The sequence below is a fragment of the Sapajus apella genome, unplaced genomic scaffold, assembly GCF_009761245.1.
Source record: "Sapajus apella isolate SASKATOON/1434 unplaced genomic scaffold, GSC_monkey_1.0 scaffold99, whole genome shotgun sequence".
Classification (NCBI taxonomy): domain Eukaryota; kingdom Metazoa; phylum Chordata; class Mammalia; order Primates; family Cebidae; genus Sapajus; species Sapajus apella.
In genome coordinates this window covers 1434370-1457094 of record NW_022437039.1, presented here as the reverse complement: position 1 = coordinate 1457094, position 22725 = coordinate 1434370, and the positions used below count along the sequence as shown (strand labels likewise).

Sequence of the window (22725 nt, the reverse complement as noted above, 5' to 3'; positions counted from 1 at the left end):
CACGTGACCTCCCACCCGCGCCTGTCCGTCCCCTCAACATCAGAGCTTTGCCTTGCGGGGCTGCCGAGCCGCGATTGGTCGGGAGGCGGGGCCGGCGGTGAGCGCGAGAAAGGAGAGTGGGGTCGGGGCGTGGCCTGGCGGGCCGGAGGCGGCTGCGATTGGCAGAGGGCGTGCCGGAGGCGTGGCCGCGGCGCCGGGCGCCGGGTGGGGCCGAGGCAGCGGGAGTCGCAGTTTTTCGGCGTGCACCTGAGAGTCGACGCCCCGGGTCCTCGAAGCCTCGTCCGCTGCCGTCGCCGTAGCCATGAACCGCTTCAAGGTGTCCAAGTTCCGGCACACGGAGGCTCGGCTGCCCCGCCGTGAAGTAAGTCCAGCCCGCGGATAGCGCGCTGTCGCCTAGGGCCCTGACTGGCTGCCCCTCCCCCTGCCGGGACTCCACACTGGGACCCGCCAGGGCCTCCTGGAACCCCTGGGCCCTCCAACCCCGGGGAACCTCCTTCAGGCCCGGGACCCGGCGTCTGGGCTGTTTCGTTGCCGCCAGAGGGCAGAGTCCGGCGCTCCGGTGACTCGCTCTAGCGCTCGGTGACCCCGGCGGTCTCCCCGCCTCGCCCACTTCTTGGGATCCCCGAGGCGGCGCAGCCTTGCTGGTCGGCGCCCAGATCTGCAAGGCCGCCTGCCTTCCCAGCTTCCGGTCGGCCTCGCCGGGAGCCGCGGCTCGGGGCGCTGCCGGCGCCTGTCTCCTCCTCCCTGCCACCCCGGGTCGTCTCTGCCCCGGGCTGCACTGTGAGGAAACGCCCCTCTCTCCTCTGGCCCCGGCGAGCCCGAGTGTGTCAGCGGCTGGGGGAGCGCATCGGCAGCACGCGCCCCTCCCTTGGGTTTCCGCCTGCGCTTCCTCCTCTCGCTGCTGGCGCAACCTCTTCCCTTATCTCGGTGATGCTGCCGCGGCTGAGTAAGGCCTCGGGAAGCCTGAGCAGGTGGAACCCCACAGAATTGCTGAGCCAGTTGCCGGGAGACACTTTGGACCCCCGGAAGGGCAGGAGGACTGATGAGGGGTGTGCTTTAGAGACTATGTCCGCTCTGCTCTGCCCTGCTGCTTTCGGTGTTATTTGGAAGGCCTGGGAATTGACCTCAAGTGACCCCATTAGGGAACCAGAGCAAGTCAGGGCAGTCTGGGTAGAGGCTCCGTTTTTGTCATCTGGTTAATATTGCCTCTGCTCCTACTTTATGCTTTACTGAGCTGCTGGAGACATCGCGGTGAACACAATGGCATTTTCCTTCCCCTGTGGCGCTTGTAGCCTCATGAGAGAGACAGCAAGAAGAGCATTGCAGCTTTTCATAAGGACATTGAAGAACACTCCCGAGGGGCTGGGATGGAGAATGGAGGGGGCTGATCTCAGTAGGGTGGTCAGGAAAGGCTGCCTGGAGTAGGTGGCATTTCAGCTGAGGCCAGAAGGGTGAGAATTGAGAAAGAGCCTGTGGAGGAATGGAAAGTGAGTCACAGTGGATGGAGCAGAGTGGCTGGAACAGCATGGACAAATTAGTCTAGAGTGGTCCTGCAGAATCCCAGGGCCACTGGAAGAAGTTGGGTTTTACTTTGAATACAGTGGAGAGCCATTGAAAAGTTAGGGGGAGGGGCTGGATACCGTGGTTTACGATAATCCCAGTACTTGAGAGGCTGGGGTGGGTGGATTGCTTTAAGCTCAGGAGTTCAAGACCAGCCTGGGCAACATGGCAAAACCCCTCTGTACAACAAGTTAAAAAAAAAAAAAAATTAGGCATGGTGGCTCACTCCTGTGGTACCAGCTGCTTCCGAGGCTGAGATTGGAGGATCACTTGAGCCCAGGAAGAAGAGGTCAAAGTGAGCGAGATCCTGCCAGTACACACACCATTCTCAGCAACAGAGTGAGATTCTGTATCAAAAAAAGAAAAAAAAGTTAAGAGGAAGTACCTATGTTTGCATCAAGACAGTCAGTGACTCTGAGTGTGGTTAAGTACTGCTTGGAGGAGTCTGGAGAATACTTGAGGGGCCCTGGTTCCTGCTCCTGGTGGGCCTCAGTCCAGCAACATAAACAGATAGATATGGAACCACAGACTGTAGGAAGAACTTAAAACAGTTTATGTTGGGGAAGTGGGAGAACAGGTGATCTGTTCTTTTCAGATATATTTCCAGTCACTGTGTTTATACAGTAAACACGAATCAGGAGGGAGAAATAATAGGGTGGAACTGACGCTCTAACCATAGCAAGTGAACATTGATCTAGAAACTTCAGGTGGTGGAGGTGGTTTCCGGGGGTGCTACGGGTGGGTGGATTGGGAAACATGGGTGTTCTGTCATTGAGGGCAGGAAGGAATGCTGAGTGGTGCTTTGATGACAACAGAGAAAAGATGTGTACCTTGCAGATCTTAGTTTCAGAAAAGTGCTCCTTTGCCTCCCCTTGAGTGGGGGTGTGTGCCTTTTACTCACTTAGGAGACTTTGTGGAGAGGTGTATCCTGATGAGGCCAGGCCCTGACTGTTCCCCTCTCTGAGCTTGGGTGTTTTTCTCCTGGTATTTGGAGGAGGCCTGGCCACATTTTGCATTTTCCTTTTTTTTGTTTGTTTGTTTTTGAGACTGAGTCTCACTCAGTTGCCCAGGCTGGAGTGCAGTTGCGTCATCTCGGCTCACTGCAACTTCCGCCTCCCTGGTTCAAATGATTTTCCTGCCTCAACCTCCCCAGTAGCTGGGATTATGGGTGCCCGCCACCATGCCCGGCTAATTTTTGTGTTTTAGTAGAGATGGGGTTTTGCTATGATGGCCCGGCTGGTCTCAAACTCCTGACCTCAGGGTGATGTGTCCGCCTTGGCCTCCCAAAGTGCTGGGATAACATGTGTGAGCCACTGTGCCTGGCCCACATTTTGTGTTTTCTTTCCTTCTTTTTTTCTTTTTTTTGTGATGGAGTCTTGTTCTGTTGCCCAGGCCGGAGTACAGTAGCATGATCTTGGCTCACTGCAATCTCTGCCTCCTGGGTTCAAGCCATTCTCCTGCCTCAGCCTTCTGAGTAGCTAGGATTACAAGTTTGCACCACCACGCCTGGCTAACTTTTATTTTTTTTTAATTTTTTTTTTTTTTTTGAGACGGAGTTTCACTCTTGTTACCCAGGCTGGAGTGCAATGGCGCGATCTCGGCTCACCGCAGCCTCCGCCTCCTGGGTTCAGGCAGTTCTCCTGCCTCAACCTCCTGAGTAGCTGGGATTACAGGCACGCGCCACCATGCCCAGCTAATGTTTTGTATTTTTAGTAGAGACGGGGTTTCACCATGTTGACCAGGATGGTCTCGATCTTTTGACTTCGTGATCCACCCGCCTCGGCCTCCCAAAGTGCTGTGATTACAGGCTTGAGCCACCGCGCCCGGCTAACTTTCCTATTTTTAGTAGAGACAGGGTTTCACCATATTGGTCAGGCTGGTCTTGAACTCCTGACCTCGTGATCCGCCCACCTTGGCCTCTCAAAGTGCTGGGATTACAGGTGTTAGCCACTGCGTCCAGTGTACATTTTGCTTTTTCTAAGGGACTTCGTGAGTGGGGACAGAGTTTGATCTGAAGGAATATATCACGGATGAGTGTGGTGGCTGAGGAGGCAGAGGTTGCAGTGATCTGAGATTGCACCACAACACTCCAGCCTGGGTGACAGAGCGAGACTCTGTCTCAAAAAGAAAACAAGTAAATAAAGGAATGCATCTCAATTGGTGCAGCTTTGAGCTAGAGTTCCCTGGATTATACCCCACCTCTTGCTTTAGGCATGTGAGGAGGTAGAGCCCTAGATCTCACCACTTACTTCTTTACTCTTAATTTTCAGGCCTGGATCAACGACATTCGAGCAGGAACCACCCCTTCATGCAGGAACCACATTAAATCAAGCTGCAGCTTGATTGCATTCAACTCCAACTGTCCAGGTGGGGGGTGGCCATGAGTGTGGAAATTTGCTCACCTATTTGGTCATCGTCACCATAGATGGGGTGGGGAGCAGGGGCAGGCTTAGTGTGGTTGGAGACTTGGAACAGAACAGCCTTTGGGGGCTCAGAGGTGAACCCCATGTCAGGCCTTAGACCCCCACAAACTGGTAAACATGCAGTAATCTGCTTTTGATTAGAGTATGTGTGTGTAGAAACCACATGTAAGAACATGGCCAGGAGGGCTGGGAGGGGACTGATACTTGTATTTCCAGCTGTCCCCTGTGCTCCTTGCTCCTTATCTGTGGGCCCTGGATGGCTAGGAACACAAGGCTTTGAAAAGCCCACTTGTTGGTTGGCACTGTCTTGATTGCCACTGGTAACTCAGACCTCAAGCTGGCTTAAGCAAAAGAATGGATAACGTTTCAGCCTAACTAAGAGGTCAGGGGTTTCAGGCAGATTGGTACCCAAAGGGTCACATGTACTGTCGGCCCTGACCTCTCTGGATCTCTCAACTCTGCCACCTTGGGTGTTGCCTTCTTTCTCAGGTAAAGATGGGAAAAGTGGCAAATGGTAGCCATAAACCCCATACAAAAGCCCCAAACCGCTTTTGTATGACTCGTGTGAAAAAGAGAGGACCTCTTGCCTAAGGTCTTCTGTATCCATCCGAAGCATGGATGGTTCATGCATGGGTCCAGAACCCACCTGTGGGGCATCACTGTGTGCAGAGGATGTGATCTTGTGATTGGTGGAGGCTCTGGGAAGGTCCGAGGCTGAGCTGCTGGGTCTCGTCTCTTCTGGGAGGCCTGGGCAGGGAGGTTGGTGGTCCTCTGGGGCCTGAAGTCAGAGCCCCTGTGTTTGTTCAACAGGTATACTGGGCATTGTGCCTCTGCAAGGCCAAGGAGAGGACAAGCGATGCGTGGCCCGCCTGGGCTGCCATTCAGGTGAGTGGGTGCCTGTCTAGTGGGTGAAGCCTGGTACTTGTACCTCCCTCCCCAGGGCCAGAAATTCATCCTCACCTGGTCCCACCACCCCATGGCTTGCCAGGTCCCTCCTGTGCATTCTCTGAGAGACGGTGGGGCTCAGAAGGCATCATCCTGGTGTAGAATTCTGGCCTGGGCAGAGAGGAGGGAAGCTGTGTGCTCCAGTTGTGAACTGGGCGGAGCGGAGTGTGCAGTGGCCACTCCTAGGCTCCAGGCTGATGCTGGCTCCCTGTCCCTGCCAAGGACTCCTTGCTGGATGGCTCTGAGCCCTGCATCTCCTGGAGCCCCCAGTCCACGAGGCATCCTCCCCAGCACAGCTGCCCAGGAGGCGACTGTGCTGGGCTTCAGGGGTCGAGATGGGCCCTCACAAAGAGACCTTTTGTCTGCTGCAGCTGCTTCTGGGGGCACCCAGCAGCCTGCCTGGCAGCCTGCCTGCCTTGAGGGAACAGTTTGCTCTCCTCAGATGGAGGCAGAGCGGCCCAGCTGGCGTCGCCTCTCCCTGTCCAGCCACGGTGGCCACGGGCCCAGTCTTTCTGGCCTGCATTCCCGTCTGCTTGTTGGGAGGCCTTCGGGTGAGGAAGGGCGGCTGATGCCTGGTCCTCAGGCTGGGTGTGCAGGGCCGCGGAGGGGTTCTGATGATGATAATGATGGTAGTTATTAACAACAGTAAAGATTTATGGAGAATGTTCTCTGTACTAAGTACTTCAGTTCAGTTTTCTCATCTGAACTTTTTTTTTTTTTTTTTTTTTTTTGAGACGGAGTTTCGCTCTTGTTACCCAGGCTGGAGTGCAATGGCGTGATCTCGGCTCACCGCAACCTCCGCCTCCCAGGTTCAGGCAACTCTCCTGCCCCAGCCTCCTGAGTCGCTGGGATTACAGGCACGCGCCACCATGCCCAGCTAATTTTTCGTATTTTTAGTAGAGACGGGGTTTCACCATGTTGACCAGGATGGTCTCGATCTCTTGACCTCGTGATCCACCCGCCTCGGCCTCCCACAGTGCTGGGATTACAGGCTTGAGCCACCGCGCCCGGCCTAAACTTTTTAAAAAAGACTTTAAAAAAGTATATAGAGACGAGGTCTTGCTCTGTTACCCCTTCGGCTAATTTTTAAAAATTTTTTGTAAAATAGGGTCTTGCTATATTGCCCCGGCTGTTATTGAACTCCTGGCCTCAAGCTGTCCTCCCACCTTGGCCTCCCAAAGTGTTGAGGCTGGTTGGATTACCTGTTTTAAGTAAAGAGCCTGATAATTCTTACTAAAGTTACCAAGTCATGCGCACTGCCATCCAGTTTTAGAACATTTCCATCATTTCCAAAAGATCCCACGTGCCCCTTTGCAGTTAATCTGTTTCCACCTCAGTTACCGCAGCCTCAGGCAACATCTGATCTGCTTCCTGCCTCTGTAGCAGAGGTCTGCAAACCACTGTCACTGTCAGATCCAGCTGGCTGCCTGTTTTTGTAAATAATTTTATTGGAACACTGCCACACCCATTCATTGATGTATAGTCTGTGGCTGCTTTCTTGCAACAACTGCAGAGTTGAGTTGTGACTGAGACCGTTGAGCCCTGAAATCCTAGAATATTTACTACCTTGCCCTTTGCAGGAGATATTTACTGACCTCTGCTCTATCGAGTGGCCTTTCCTGCGCATCTCGTGTAAACGGAATCACACAATACACGGTCTTTTGAATCTGGCATCTTTCACGTAGTATGTTTTAGAGATCCATCTGTGTTGCAGCTTGTATAACAAGTCTGTGTTCTCATCTAATCTCAAATCTCTTTGAAATAGATTTTAAAACAATAACTCATTTTATAGTTAAGAAAACTGAGACTCCTGCAAGGTGAGGAACTTACCGATTGTTCTGACAGGGCCAGAATCAGAACCCAGGTCTGTAGGAGTTTGTATTTGGGTTTGATTTCAGCCTCCCTAGTAGCTAGGACTGTAGGCACACACCACCATGCCTGGCTGATTTTTTTACTTTTTGTGGAGATGAGGTCTTGCTGTGTTGCCCAGGCTGGTCTTGAATTCCTAGCCTCAAGTGATTCTCCTGCCTTGGCTTCCCAAAGTGCTGGGATTACAGGCATGAGCCAATGTGCCCGGCTTCATGTTTGATTTTTTTTTTTTTTTTTTTCCCCCCAAAGACAGGGTTTCACCATGTTGGTCAGGCTGGTCTTGAACTCCCGGCCTCAGGTGATCTGCTCGCCTTGGCCTCCAAAGTGCTTGGATTACAGGCGTGAGCCACCGTGCCCGGCCCATGTTTGATTTTTTTGATGCTTTTTACCCATGAGGGAGCCATCCCAAGTTGATGATATTTGCAAGGTGGCAAGCCCTCTGCTACTAGGGCTTTCCAGATAGAAACTGGACTAGTGTCCTGTGGGCAAGTCCGTAGCCATATTGTGCCTGCAACTGATCAGAACCTCGCCTGCAAGAGCAGCCCTGCCAGGAAGCTTCTCATGGAAAACTGAGCTCCAGGCTCCTCGGAACCTGCCCTAGAGGTACCAGGTGCCTTCCTGCCTCATAGGTGCCAGTGTGGGGAGAAATGGGCAGGCAAGGCTCTGGCTGCTGCCCTGCCTTCAGGGGCCCCTTCAGCCTCTCAGCTCAGGGCCACTCTTGCCCTTCAGCCCAGTGGCCACGGGGACAGAGGATGAGCAACTTCTGGACACGTTGCTGGTGCCCAGACTGTGGGGTGGCAGCTAGGGGCCTGCTCCAGTGAGGAAAGGTAGCATCATGTCAGGCTGAACAGCACAGGTTCTGAAGCCAGACTTGTCTCTTAGCTGTGTGATTGGGGCAGTTACCCTCTCTGGGTTTTGGTGTCCTCATCCTCCGGTGGGGGATGCCACCTAGCTGCATCCTTGTGAGGATTTGGTGAGGTCTATGCTTGTCAAGCCCTGGGCACCTGTGGTGCCAGCACACACTGGGCACTCAGATTACCTGATTATATCATCATATCTCATTCCTGCCTGAGATGCCAGCCCACCTGTACCAGCTGCTACACCTGCCTAGGGACCTACTTTGCCCTGCTGGGTCGAGCAAGGACACCCCAGAGTGAGGGCAGCAGGGGTTCTGTAGCTTTAGGCCCAGGACTGTTGTGGTCCTGCCAGCCAGTAGGCAGGCCAAGACTGTCCCAAGGTGTGCCTGTCCGTGTCTGTCCTGTTTTTTTCCTGTGTGCTGTGGCTGGGAGGAAGGCAGCTAGCAGGAGTTGGTCACTGTGCTCCCAGCTCTGGTGACGCCTCCCATCCTGTTCACACCCTCAACCCTTGCCATCCTTCGTGCCTAGTCTCTACCTCCCCAACCACCCACTGCATTTTCCTCTGGGATCTGGCTCACTGTTGCACCCCACCTACCCCTCCCACCTCTGGAGCTGAGCCATTCAAGTTCTTATTTATTTATTATTTATTAATTATTATTATTATTATTATTTTTCTGAGATGGAGTCTCACTCTGTAGCCCAGGCTGGAGTGCAGTGGTGCGATCTCGGCTCATTGCAACCTCTGCCTCCTGGGTCCCAGTTCAAGCAGTTCTCCTACCTCAGCCTCCCAAGTAGCTGGGATTACAGGCACAAGCCACGATGCCTCAGCTAATTTTTGTATCTTTTTACTAGAGGCGAGGTTTCAACGTGTTGGCCGGTCTGGTCCCCTGACCTGATGATCAGCCTGTCTCAGCCCCCTAAAGTACTGGGATTACAGGCATTAGCCACCGTGCCCGGCCGTTTATTTATTTATTTATTTGTTTTATTTATTTTTTTTTTAAGACAGAGTTTCACTCTTGTTACCCAGGCTGGAGTGCAATGGCGCGATCTCAGCTCACCGCAACCTCCGCCTCCTGGGTTCAGGCAATTCTCCTGCCTCAACCTCCTGAGTAGCTGGGATTACAGGCACGCACCACCATGCCCAGCTAATGTTTTGTATTTTTAGTAGAGACGGGGTTTCACCATGTTGACCAGGATGGTCTCGATCTCTTGACCTCGTGATCCACCCGCCTCGGCCTCCCAAAGTGCTGGGATTACAGGCTTGAGCCACCATGCCTACCTATTTATTTTTTGAGACAAGGTCTGGCTCTGTCACCCAGGCTGGAGTGCGGTGGTGTGATCTCCCCTCACTGCAACTTCCACCTCCTGAGTTCAAGCAGTTCTCCTGCTTTAGCCTCCTAAGTAGCAGGTACCCACCGCCACACCCAGCTAATTTTTCTATTTTTTTAAGAGTTGGGGTTTCACCATGATGCTCAAGCTGGTCTTGAACTTTTGAGCCCAAGTGATCCGCCTGCCTTGCTTCCCAAAGTGTTGGGATTCCAGGCGTGAGCCATCACACTCCGGTTCTTTGGTTGCAAAGTACTAAAGTCAATTCCAGCTTGCTTAACCAAGAAGCAATTTATTAGGTGACTCCTGGGGACCTTCCACGACTGAAGGAACAGCAGGCTATGCTCCCCTAGGAGGGGTCAGGCATTTCTGCAGGTGCCTCATGACCCAAGGGCTTCCTGCCCGTTTCCTGCCAACCTCCTGATGCCAGAGCACTTGGCCACCCTGGGTCAGCAGAGCCTTAGGAACATGTATCACAGGAGGGGCCTCTGGCGTTTGCCACCATGGTGTACGGAGGGTCCTTGTAGACTGGCAGTCCACTTCTGTGTGGGCACAAGGTGTCACCTCAGAAACCCAGGGCTTTGCTTCCTGGCCTTGGGGAGAATCACACTGGGTTGGAAGCAGGACGTTCTGGTGGGTTCAGCCATTCCTCTCCCACAGACCTGGTCACCGACTTGGACTTCTCGCCCTTTGACGACTTCCTCCTGGCCACGGGCTCTGCCGACAGGACGGTGAGTGGAACCAGTTGGAAGAGCTACTCCAGGTCCCAGCCTGTGGTCCAGGGTCTTCTGAGTCCCACCCCCACCCCCACAGAACTCGGCTCCTTCCCAGTCTCACCCCTCCCCACTCCCACCGGGCTCCCAGGCTGCTCTGAGTTGCTGACCCCACACTGGCTCCAAAGGGCTTGCCTGGAGCCCTACCTCTGACCTGACCTAGAGCCTGAGCACAGCAGGCAGGGAGGCTGCAGGAGGCAGCAGCGCCCCTGCCCGAACTCTCTCGTCTTCCTGCAGCCTCAGACCTTACCTTAGGTGCTGAGATTCCCTCCCTCCTTTCTGGGTTGTGGGGTATGCAGCCCCTGGCCCAAGCAAGCTGAGGCACTTGGGCACTCCCCTCACCGACAGGCCAAGGGTGTGGTCTCCTGGAGTAGCCTGGTTCCAACACGGGACCTTGCTGGGGTTATGGCAGCCGACTCGAGGCAGCGAGGCCCCCAGCCCTGGGCTCACGGACTCGGTCTTTCCTGCAGGTAAAACTTTGGCGACTCCCAGGGCCCAGCCAGGCCCTGCCCTCCGCCCCTGGGGTGGTGCTGGGCCCCGAGGAGCTCCCAGTAGAGGTGCTGCAGTTCCACCCCACCTCGGACGGTGTTCTGGTGAGCGCGTCAGGAACCATTGTGAAGGTCTGGGACGCGGCCAAGCAGCAGCCACTGACAGGTACAGGCCACCCTTCCCAGGGCAGCCCCGCTCTGGACAGCACTTTGTTTCTTTGTTGGCATGTTTAGTAACATAAATTTAAAAGCAGGTGTCAAAGTTTCGCACTTAAATAGTATAAGAGTCTTCAGATTCTCTGGGGCTGTAGTAAATACCCCATCTCTTTCCACTCTCCATAGCTATCACTTTCATCCTCGTAGCTGTTGTTTTTTTCCCATTTAAAAAAATAACTTATTCAACAGTCACTGTGGTTCACACCTGTAATGCTAGCACTTTGGGAGGCCCGGATAGGAGGATATCATGAGCTCAAGATTTTGAGACAGACTGGGCAAGTAGTGAGACCCAATCTCTATAAAAAATTAAAAAATTAGCCAGGCGTGATGGCATGTGCCTATAGTCTCAGCTACTCGGGAGGCTGAGGTGGGAGGATTACTTGAATCCAGGAGGTGAAAGCTGCAGTGAGCTATGATCACACCACTGCCCTCTAGCCTGGGTGACACAACAAGATGCTCTCTCAAAAAATAATAATAGCCGGGTGCAATGGCTCACACCTGTGATCTCAGCACTTTGGGAGGCCAAAGTGGGCGGATCACTTGAGGTCAGGAGTTCAAGACCAGCCTGGCCAACAATGATGAAACCCCATCTCTGCTAAAAATACAAAATTAGCCAGGCATGGTGGTGTGCGCCTATAGTCCCAGCTACTTGGGAGGCTGAGATAGGAGAATCACTTAAACCTGGGATGTGGAGGTTGCACTGAGTTCAGAGTGCTCCACTGCACTCCAGCCTGGGTGACAGAGTGAGACTGTGTCTCAAAAACAAACAAACAAAAAATAACTTTCGGCTGGGTGCAGTGACTCACACCTGTAATCCTAGCACTTTGAAAGACCAGGGTGGGTGGATCACCTGAGATCAGGAGTTCAAGACCAGCCTGGCCCACATGGTGAAACCCCATCTCTACTAAATATGCAAAAATTTAGCCGGATGTGGTGGCAGTTTCCTGTAATCCCAACTACTTGGAAGACTGAAGCAGGAGAATCACTTGAACCTGGGAAGCGGGGGTTGCAATGAGCCCAGATCGCGCCATTGCACTCCAGCCTGGGCAACAACAGCAAAATTCCATCTCAAAATAATAATAATATAATAACGTTTTTTAACACAAAAATCAATTTTCTATATTCTAGTTATGAACCATTAGAATTGAAATAACAAAAAATATTAAATACTTAAGGAAAAACTTGACAAAAGATGTTAAACACATGTACACTAAAAACTACAAATTTTTGACAAATTAATTACATAAAAATTCATGGAATAGACTACATTCACTGTCTCAGTTATGTCTACTAGCTGACATGTTAAGATGACAAATTTCTACATAATAACGTAAAAAGATACAACATGTAACCCCATCAAAAGCTCACCAGTCTTTTTTGTTAACACAGGTTTTTTCCAAATATTACATATTTATGATGTATTGAAATATATTAATCCCTGAATTAACAGAATAAACCTAAGGAGGATAATATGGAACTAAGTTAATATGGATTCTGAGCGAAGTAAAGAATAGTAGCTGACTGCAATAGAGGGTACTCTGTCCAGTGGGAACAGGAGAACAGATGAATAACAACTTTCTTACACTTTTATTTTGATTTTTTTGACATGGAGTCTTGCTATGTTGCCTACACTAGCTGGCCTTGAACTCCTGAGCTCAAACAGTACTCCTGCCTCAGCCTCTCAAAGTGCTGATACTACAGACGTGACCCACACTGCTATTATTATTACTATTATTTATTTTTGAGACGGGTTCCACTGTGTTAGCCAGGATGGTCTTGATCTCCTGACCTTGTGATCCACCTGCCTTGGCCTCCCAAAGTGTTGGGATAACAAGTGTGAGCCACTGCACCCAGCCTTTATTATTATTATTTTTTTGGGTGGAGTCTTGCACTCTTGCCCAGTCTGGAGTGCAACGGCACAATCTTGGCTCACTGCAGCCTCTGCCTCCTGGGTTCAGGCAATTCTCCTTCCTCAGCCTCCTGAATAGCTGGGATTACAGGCGCCCACCACCACGCAGAACTAATTTTTTGTATTTTTAGTAGTGATGGGGTTTCACTATGTTGGCCAGGCTAGTCTCGAACTCCTGACCTCATGATCCAGCCACCTCAGCTTCCCAAAGTGCTGGGATTACAGGCGCACTTTTATAATCCCAGCCACTGTGCCTGGACTATTATTTTTTAAATTATTATTATTATTATTATTAGACAGCGTCTCATTCTGTCATCCAGGCTGGAGTGCAGTGGCATGATCTCAGCTCCCTGCAACCTCTGCCTCCTAGATTCAAATGATTCTCATGCCTCAGCCTCCAGAGTAACTGGGACTATATGCACATGCTGCCATGCCAAGCTAATTTTTTTGCGGGGGGCGTATTTTAGTCGAAACGTGGTTTCACCATGTTGGCTAGGCTGATCTCAAATTCCTGAGCTCAGGCAATCCACCTACCTTGGCCTCTCAAAGTGCTGGGATTATAGGCGTGAGCCACTGCACCCGGCCTTCTTGTTTTTTCCCCCCAGAAATGAGATCTGACTGTGTTACCCAGGCTGATCTCAAATCCCCAGCCTCAAGCAGTCCACCTGCCTTGGCCTCCCAAAGTGCTGGGATTACAGGCATGAGCCACCATGCCTAGCCCCCACACTGTTATTTCTTGAAATTGTTTTTTTTTTTTTTTTTTTTTTTGAGACGGAGTTTCGCTCTTGTTACCCAGGCTGGAGTGCAATGGCACGATCTTGGCTCACCGCAACCTCCGCCTCCTGGGTTCAGGCAATTCTCCTGCCTCAGCCTCCTGAGTAGCTAGGATTACAGGCACACGCCACCATGCCCAGCTGAATTTTTGTATTTTTAGTAGAGACGGGGTTTCACCATGTTGACCAGGATGGTCTCGATCTCTTGACCTCGTGATCCACCTGCCTCGGCCTCCCAAAGTGCTGGGATTACAGGCGTGAGCCACGGCGCCCTGCTTGAAATTGTTTTTGGTTTTGAAAACAAACCGTTGGCCGGGTGCGGTGGCTCATGCCTATAATCGCAGCACTTTGGGAGGCCAAGGCAGGTGGATCATGAGGTCAAAAGATTGAGACCAGCCTGGCCAACATGGTGAAACTCTGTCTCTACTATCTCAGCACTTTGGGAGGCTGAAGTGGGCGGATCACCTGAGATCAGGAGTTTGAGACCAGCCTGGCCAACATGGCGAAACGCCGTCTCTACTAAAAATACAAAAATTAGTCAGGCATGGTGGCAGGCGCCTCTAATCGCAGCTACTCCGGAGGCTGAGGCTGAAGAATGGCTTGAACCTGAGACGGGGAGTTTGCAGTGAGCCTAGATCGAGCCACTGCACTCCAGCCTGGGTGACAGAGTGAGACTGTGTCTCAAAAAAAAAAATTTATTGTCTCATAGTCCTGGAGTCCAGAAGTCTGAGGTCAAGGTGCTGGCAGGGTTGGCTCCCCTGGAGGCTGGGAGGAAGTGTCTATTCATGCCTGTCCCAGCCTCTGTAGCCTCAGCGTTCCTTGGCTTGTTCACGGCCGCCTTCTCACTGAGTCTTCATGTTGTCTTCCCTCTGTACACATCTGTCTCTTTGTTCAAATTTCCCTTTTTTTTTTTTTTGAGACGGAGTTTTGCTCTTGTTACCCAGGCTGGAGTGCAGTGGCGCGATCTCGGCTCACCACAACCTCCGCCTCCTTGGTTCAGGCAATTCTCCTGCCTCAACCTCCTGAGTAGCTGGGATTACAGGCACGTGCCACCATGCCCAGCTAATTTTTTTTGTATTTTTAGTAGAGACGGGGTTTCACCATGTTGACCAGCATGGTCTCGATCTCTTGACCGCTTGAGCCACCGCGCCCGGCCAAATTTCCCCTTTTCATAAGGACACCAGCCATGTTGAATTAAGGTCCATTCTACTGACTTCAGCTTAACTAGATCATCTGCAAAGATTCTATTGTCAGAGAAGGTCACCTTCATTAAGTAGTGGGGCTTAGGTCAGGAGCGGTGGCTTACGCCTGTAATCCCAGCACTTTGGGAGGCTGAGGTGGGCAGATCACTTGGGGTTGGGAGTTTGAGACCAGCCTGGCCAACATGGTGAAATGTGTCTCTACTAAAAATACAAAAATTAGCCAGGCATGGTGGCAGGCACCTATAATCCCAGCTACTTGGGAGGCTGAGGAGGAGAATTGCTGAAACCCCGGGAGGCAGAGATTGCAGTGAGCTGAGATCACACAAGTACACTCCAGCCTGGGTAACAGAGTGAGACTCCAAAAAGTAGTGGGGGTTAGGATTTCACCATCTTTTTAGAGGAGTACAATTCAACCTGGAACAGGAGGAGTTGCAGAGGATGTAGAGACATATTTTAAGACCTCACACTAGTGGGGGAGAGTATAGATGGCAGGAGCAGAGGTTTAGGGCGAGAATGACCCTGTGGAGTGTGGCCTGTGTTGGAAGTGAGCCTGGGAGGGATGAGAGAGACAGCTGGGGAGCAGGGAGCCTCAGAAGGTAGTTGAGTGATGTATAGCTGCACAGAGGTGGGGTGAAGGAAGCAGCCCGTGGTGCAGGGGAAGCCTGTGTGGGAGGAGCTGCTGCCCCTGCCCCCTTGGTTGATGGGGACCCTCGTAGCTGCTGCCTTTGCTGTGGGAGTTGCCCCCAGCAGGGCCCGCCCCACCCACTTCCCTGGTGCCCTCACTGCCCAGGGCCTGACCTTTGCTGCTTCTTTGCAGAGCTGGCAGCCCATGGGGATCTGGTGCAGAGCGCCATCTGGAGCCGGGACGGAGCCCTCGTGGGCACGGCCTGCAAGGTGAGCAGGTGGGCGGGGAGCTTCTATGGGGCTCTGTGCAGGTCTCCTGGGCTGGGACCCCTGGGCTGGGCCTTCCAGGCTTGCTGTTGAGGGGACAGCAGAGCACTGAGGTCAGGATGGGCATCTGTGTGCCCCGCTCCCCAGCTGCTCCTCACACCCTCACTCACCTGCATCTGGAAGCCCCCACCCCACCTGGGCCCCTGTCAGAGCCCATCCTGGTCCCTGGTTTGCACCTTAACGTCCCCACTCTCAGCCAGCCTCCCCTGGCCACCTGTCTGTTCTATCTGAACCGCCAGCCTTTCCATGAGACTCTAGTTAAGTGGTGTCTGCACACAGGTGCTGGGCCTGGTCCCAGCTAGGGAGGCAATTTCCATCAAAGACAGTTACAGACAAGAGGACCTGTTACCCGGGCCCTGCAAGAGGGACGTGGTGCTTTGAGCTGGTTGGACAGGCCAGGGACATGTGGCCGGTGGTGAGACACCTTTGGGAGGAGGAAGCCAAATGTTGGAGAAGGGTTGAGTGAGAGGCTTGGCGGTCCTGAGGCAGGAGGAGAGGCCCGTCACTGGGACTGGGACGCACTGTGGCAGGGAGGGGGTGCTAGATAGAGGGGCACCTGGTATGAATGTTCTTAGCAGAGCTGCTCCGGGCTGGCTGCAGCCTTGTTGAGCTGCCGGTGGCACCTAGAGGTGTCAGTGGAGTCTGGGCCTAGCGTGGCTCTGAGTAGAGTCAGGGCTGCAGGTGAAAAGGTCGAGTTTGTTCGATTTGCTGACCGTGTAGTGCTGCCCCAGGAGGGGATGAGAAGAGCCTCCTAAGGGGAGGTGGGAGGAGGAAAGCCAGGACCTGGCTGGGGCCCGAGACCAGGGCCAGAGGACTTCCCTAGGGAGGTGGCCCTGGGCACTATGAATGGTCTCTGAAGACTTGTCGGGGTCACTGGGGACAAGGGCACCCATCAGGGCCCTTCTGGAGGTGTGCTGGGCCTGAAGACACGTGAAGACAGGCTGAGAGGCATGGGAATGGAGCCGGACAGAAGCTGGCAGGGCGGGAGGTAGACCAGACCTGAGTGTCCCACCCCAGGGCTCTGCATACTTGGACAGACCCTAGTCCAGCTTTCTCTTCTGTACTCTCCTTTTGTGGAAGCTGCCTCTCCCAGTCTTGATCCATTTTTCTTTTGCGGTATTCATTGAGTGGAGGATCCCAGACACTGGCCTGAGCTTTGGGCATCAGTAAGGCCTCCAGGGTAGCCTCTGCTGGAGGAGATCTGTTATGTGTGGTCCAGCCTAACCCTGCTGGGGATGGCTTCCCAGGCAGAGTGAGCTTGAGGCCAGTCCTTGAGGGATGAGCCCTGGCTGAGAAGGAGGGGACAGGCGTCCCAGGCAGAGGGGATGGCCTGGGCAGTCTCAGCAGGACTCAGGGATGGCTGCCTTGGGATGGTGGCAAACTCTCTCTACCCTTCTGTTACTGGTGTGGTGGTCCAGGCCCCCCTCCTGGGAGTCCAAGCCCCATTTACCATCACAATTGTACAGGGAAGGACAGTGAGCAGCTCTGTGGGTCACCAGCTTGGCCACTCTTCTTGCTTGCTGATATCTTGCCAGGAAGAGTCAGGAGTCATAGCACAGAGGAGCTCATGCTGCTTCGCCACTAGACAAGTTCCCCCCACTAGACCCAGAGCTTCAAGTTGCAGAGACGAGAAGCACACATTTCCCAAGTGGGTTGTGGGAGTGATGTTTAGTAGAACGACTCCCTCTACTTCCCCTGGTTCCTGGACCTAGAAATTCCACCTGTGGGGATGCAGCATCGCCTCCAAGCTGCATCTGTCAGCACGGGCTAGGGCCAATAGGTGCTTCAGCCTCGGGTCTGCTGCCCCCTTCTTTTGCTGTAAAAGGGGTACATCCTGGTGGGGGCATTCTATACCAGAAACCCTGGCAGTATGGAGCCGGGAGTGGGGGGCAGCCTTTGACTATAGGGCAGCTGGTGATGCCTGTGGGTCTGCAGAGGGCAAGGGCTTGTTCTGAGCTGTGGCTGGCGTGATGGATGGGCCCACCCCACAGCCGGAGGGAGCCTGACCCCCTCTTTGCAGTGGCTGGGCACATGATTCTCGGTTTATGCACTGGAGCTGCTCATGCCATGGGCTGCCTGATGGTGATGGGGATGCGGGCCTGGTTATGGGGCTTCCCACCAGAATGTGCCCCCATCCCAACTCCATCTCCCTTCTGGCAGGGAAACCTCCCTGCTTCCGGTTCCCACTCCTGTCCCACCGCTGTGTGGATGGAGCAGGTCTGCCTCCCAGGACCACTGAAGGTGGCTCCTGCTCCCTCCCAGTTCTTCCCACTGGGTAAAGGTGTCTCCAGGGCTGGGAGAGAAGGGGCAGGTGGCCGCTAGGGGGCGCACCCTCCTCACAGATGACCCAGCCCGGCCTGCTGTGCTCCTGCTCCCTGCTTGGTCGAGCCTGGTAAGCCAGGGAGGACGTGGTCTCTGCAGCCCAGTTCCTCCCCGCTGCGCCAGAGTGGCCTCAGTGTGCACTCTGAACCCTGGTTTGGACCCCGTGTTAAGATCCTGCACCTGCCGGGCGCGGTGGCTCAAGCCTGTAATCCCAGCACTTTGGGAGGCCGAGGCGGGTGGATCACGAGGTCAAGAGATCGAGACCATCCTGGTCAACGCGGTGAAACCCCGTCTCTACTAAAACTACAAAAAATTAGCTGGGCATGGTGGCGCGTGCCTGTAATCCCAGCTGCTCAGGAGGCTGAGGCAGGAGAATTGCCTGAACCAAGGAGGCGGAGGTTGCGGTGAGCCGAGATTGCGCCATTGCACTCCAGCCTGGGTAACAAGAGCGAAACTCCGACTCAAAAAAAAAAAAAAAAAGATCCTGCACCTGGTGGTCCAGCTGCCCACATGGAGTGTGCGTTGTGTGTTCTACCCTTAGCCCCAGTCCCCAACCCTGCCCAAGGGCGGTGCTGCCTCATCCTCACCATTCACAGGGCTGGGCGGGTGGCCAGGCTCATGCCTGTAATCCCAGCACTTTTGGAGGCCGACATGGGAGGATCATTTCAGCCCAGGAGTTCAAGACCAGCCTGGACAACATGGTGAAATCCCATCTCTGCAAATAAAAAAGAAAAAAAGAAAAAGAAAAATATAGCCAGGCATGGTGGCACGCGTTTGTGGTCCCAGATACTTGAAGGCTGAGGCAGGAGGATTGCTTAAGCCCAGGGGTTCGAGGCTGCAGTGAGCTCAGATTGGATCACTGGACTCTAGCCTGGGCAACAGAGTAAGTCCCTATCTCAAAAAAAAAAAGAAAAAAGCCCAGCATGGTGGCTCACGCCTGTAATCCCAGCACTTTGGGAGGCTGAGGCAGGCAGATCACGAGGTCAGGAGATTGACATCATCCTGGTTTACACGGTGAAACCCAGTCTCTACTAAAAATAAAATACAAAATATTAGTTGGGCGTGGTGGCGGGCACCTGTAATCCTAGCTACTCCAGAGGCTGAGACAGGACAATGGCTTGAACCCGGGAGGCGGAGGTTGTGGTGAGCCAAGATCGCGCCACTGCACTCCAGCCTGTGTGACAGAGTGAGACTCTGTCTCAAAAAAAAAAAAAAAAAAAAAAAACAAAAATGGGGGCTTGGGGGCTTGCCCACGTCATAGTGGTCAGTGGTGGTGTTGGCGTCTGGACATAGGCCTCCAGTCTGCAACTCTGTGGGGCAGGAGCAGCCCTGCCTGCCAGTTATCATGTTCTGCCCTTCATCTCCTGAGACCCTCTGTCTCTTTTTTTTTTTTTTTTGAGATAGTTTTGCTCTTTTTGCCCAGGCTGGAATGCAATGGTGCGTTCTCACTGCAGCCTCCACCTCCTGGGTTCAAGCGATTCTCCTGCCTTAGCCTCCTGAGTAGCTGGTATTATGGGCATGTGCTACCATGTCCAGCTAATTTTGTATTTTTAATAGAGACGGGGTTTCTCCGTGTTGGTCACGCTGGTCTTGAACTCCTGACCTCATAATCCATCCACCTTGGCCTCCCTAAGTGCTGGGATTGCAGGCATGAACCACTGTGCCTGGCAAGCCTCCGTCTCTTGCTGTCCCTCATGTCCTGCCTGTCTCTTGCTGTCCCATCTCTGTCCTTGATTTCTAGTTGCTCTCTGGCCTGCTCAGTCATTATCCTCTGTTCCTGTCCGTCTCTGTCCTGTCTCATCCCTCGCTGTCCTCTCTGGTCTCTGTCTTCTGTCTCTTCCTCCTCTCTGTCCCTCTTCCTCTCACTGTCTTCATCTGTCTGATCTGTCTGTCTCTCAACGGCCCTCTGAACCCGAGGCTGCGGAGTAGAGGGATGTTAACAGCCAGTCCCTGGACTATGCCTGTTACCTGCTTGGAATATAGCAGGTGCTTGATAAACTGCAGCTGGCAGGGCTTTGCCAGAAGTGGCATAAAACTGGGCCTCCGCAGAGGCAGACCAGGGAGACCTGGCTTTTGAGGCCCTCTCCAGTCAGGCCCCTGCCTCTACTAGCCATGTGTGTGCCCATAGCATCCTTGTTTCCCACCATCTGCCTTCTTATCTGGCCTGTCCTCCCCCAACGCCACATAACAACAAGCTCCTTTCTCCACCTCTTTGTTCATGCTATTCTACTTTCTTCGAATGCCTTTCCCTTCCCAGCACAAGCTCTCTTTGTCCTTCGCCGACCAGGTCTAAGTTCTTCCCTGTGTTTCCCATGACAACCTTCAGGCCCCTGAGTCCAGGACTTAGCCTCAAGCTTGGTAGTAGCGGGGAGGCTACCCATCTCCCAGGGAGGGGCTGTACACACAGCAGGAATTCACTTGGTTTTTCCCTTCATTTTGTTTTGTGTCATTTTAATTGATGGACTATTTTCTAGTCTTTAAGTTCACAGAAAAAGTTAGCAAGTAGTAGAAGGATTTTCTGTATCCTTACTTTCTTCCCCAGTGTCTATGATAAACATCTTGTATGAGTGTGGTGCATTGTTACAATTGATGAACCAATCATGGTACATTATTATTACTATTATTTGCATTGCTGGGGTGCAGTGGCACCATCTCAGCTCACTGCAATCTCCGCCTCCCCGGTTCAAGTGAGTCTCGTGCCTCAGCCTCCCATGTAGTTGGGACTAATGGCGTGCGCCACAACACCCGGCTAATTTTTGTATTTTAGTAGAAGTAGGGTTTCACCGTGTTGACCAGGCTGGTCTCGAACTCCAGACCTCAAGTGATCCAACCACCTCGGCCTCCTGAAGTGCTGGGATTATAGGCATGAGCGACCATACCCGGCCTGAGACATTATTATTAACTAAAGTGTACAGTTTGCATGAGGGTTTAGTCTATGTTGTACATTTTATGGGTTGTAACAAATGCATGACGTAATGTAATCACTATACAGAATAGTTTAACTGCTCTAAAAATCCCCTGGGTTCCATCTATCATCCCTTCCTCCCTCCTCCCAAATCACTGCCAACTGCTGATCTTTTCGTTGTCTATATACTGGACTTTTCCAGAAAGTCATACAGTTAGAATGATACAGTATGTAGTGTGTAGCCTTTTCAGATTGTCTTCTTTCACTTAGCAATGTCTTTTTGTGGGCTAATAGCTATTTTTTTTAATTGTGGTAAAAAAAAATGCAAATTATAAAATTTACCTTCTTTGTTTTTTTTAGTTTGCTGCAGCCTCAAGCTCCCAGGCTCAAGTGGTCTTCCCACCTCAGACTCCTGAGTAGCTTGGACTACAAGCACATGCCATCACACCCAGCTAATTTTTTTTATTTTTATTTTTACTATTTATTTATTTATTTATTTGAGATGGAGTTTCAGTCTGTTGCCAAGCTGGAGTACAGTGGCTCAATCTTGGTTCACTTTAATCTCTGCCTCCCAGGCTCAAGCGATTCTCCTGCCTCAGTCCCCTGAATAGCTGGAATTATAGGCGCCTGCCACCACGCCTGGCTAATTTTTGTATTTTTAGTAGAGATGGGATTTCACCGCATTGGCCAGGCTGGTCTTAAACTCCTGACCTCAGGTGATCCGCCTGCCTCGGGCTCACAGAGTGCTGGGATACAGGTATGAGCCACCGCACTCGGCCCATGTTGCTATTTTAAAAAATATATTGAACATCTTTTCTTAACGCTTTTTGGCCGTGTGTGTGTGTGTGTGTGTATTTTTTTTTTTGAGACAGAGTCTCACTCTGTTGCCAGGCGCCAGGCTGGAGTGCAGTGGCACAATCTCGACTCACTGCAACCTCTGCCTCCTGGGTTCAAGCAATTCTCCTGCCTCAGCCTCCCTAGTAGCTGGGACTGCAGGTGCATGCTACCATGTCCAGCTAATTTTTGTATTTTTAGTAGAGACGGGGTTTCACCATGTTGGCGAGGATGGTCTCAATCTCTTGACCTTGTGATCTGCCCGCCTTGGCCTCCCAAAGTTCTGGGATTACAGGCTTGAGCCACCGCACCTGGCCATATTTTTAAAATGTATATTTAAACCAGGCGTGGTGGCTCACACATATAATGCTAACACTTTGGGAGGCTGAGGCAGAAGGATTGCTTGAGGCCAGGAGTTCAAAACCAGCCTGGTCAACATAGTGAGACCTCATCTCTATAACAGAAAAATGAAAACATTAGCAGGGCCTGGTGGCATGTGCCTGTGGTCTCAGCTACTTGGGAAGCTGAGGTGGGATGATTGCTTGAGTCCAGGAGGTTGTTTTTGCAGTGAGCTGTGAATGTACCACTGCACTTTAGCTTGGGCAACAGAGCGAGACTCTGTCTCAAAGGAAAAAAAAAGGCCAGTGTGGTGGCTCATGCCTGTAATCCCAGCACTTCTTTGGGAGGCCAAGGCAGACAGATCACCTGAGATCAGGAATTCAAGACCAGCCTACCCAACATGACAAAACCTCAACTCTACTAAAAATGCAAAACATTAGCCAGGCTTGGTGGTGGGCTTCTGTAATCCCAGTTACTCAGAAGGCTAAGGCAGGAGAATCTCTTGAACCCGGGAGGTGGAGGTTGCAGTGAGCTGTGACTGCACCACTGCACTCCAGCCTGGGTGACAGAGAGAAACTCTGTCTCAAAAAAGAAAAAAAAAAAGCCTGGCACAATGAGTGGCTCACACCTGTAATCCTAGCAGTTTGGGAGGCCAAAGCAGGTGGAGCATGAGGTTAGGAGTTCAAGACCTCAGCCAACATGGTGAAAGCCCCACCTCTACTAAAAATAAAAAAAAAAATTAGCCAGACGTGGTGGTGCGAGCTTATAGTCCCAGCTACTCGGGAGACTTAGAATTGTTTGAACCACTGAGGCAGAGGTTACAGTGAACCAAGATCTCGCCAGTGCACTTCAGCCTGGGTGACAAAGTGAGACTCTCTCAAAAAAAGAAAAGAGGCCGGGCACGGTGGCTCACGCCTGTAATCCCAGCACTTTGGGAGGCCGAGGCGGGTGGATCACGAGGTCAAGAGATCGAGACCATCCTGGTCAACATGGTGAAACCCCGTCTCTACTAAAAATACAAAAATTAGCTGGG

The 22725-nt window shown here is 52.4% G+C and overlaps 1 protein-coding gene across 2 annotated transcripts in view; it reads left to right on the top strand.

Annotated features, from left to right (window-relative positions):
- Window positions 1-161: 161 nt before the first annotated feature.
- The window catches only part of LOC116536277 (coronin-7), a 63309-nt gene continuing 40745 nt past the window's right edge, over window positions 162-22725 (top strand). The window contains exons 1-6 of one of the 2 annotated variants that reach the window (XM_032257976.1): window positions 162-361; window positions 3831-3927; window positions 4794-4868; window positions 9641-9711; window positions 10224-10407; window positions 15159-15235. In XM_032257976.1, coding sequence (XP_032113867.1) covers window positions 302-361; window positions 3831-3927; window positions 4794-4868; window positions 9641-9711; window positions 10224-10407; window positions 15159-15235 — 564 coding nt within the window. In that variant the 5' untranslated portion in view covers window positions 162-301. The remainder of the gene's footprint in view (window positions 362-3830; window positions 3928-4793; window positions 4869-9640; window positions 9712-10223; window positions 10408-15158; window positions 15236-22725) is intronic. The other variant, XM_032257977.1, reaches the window with a different exon arrangement.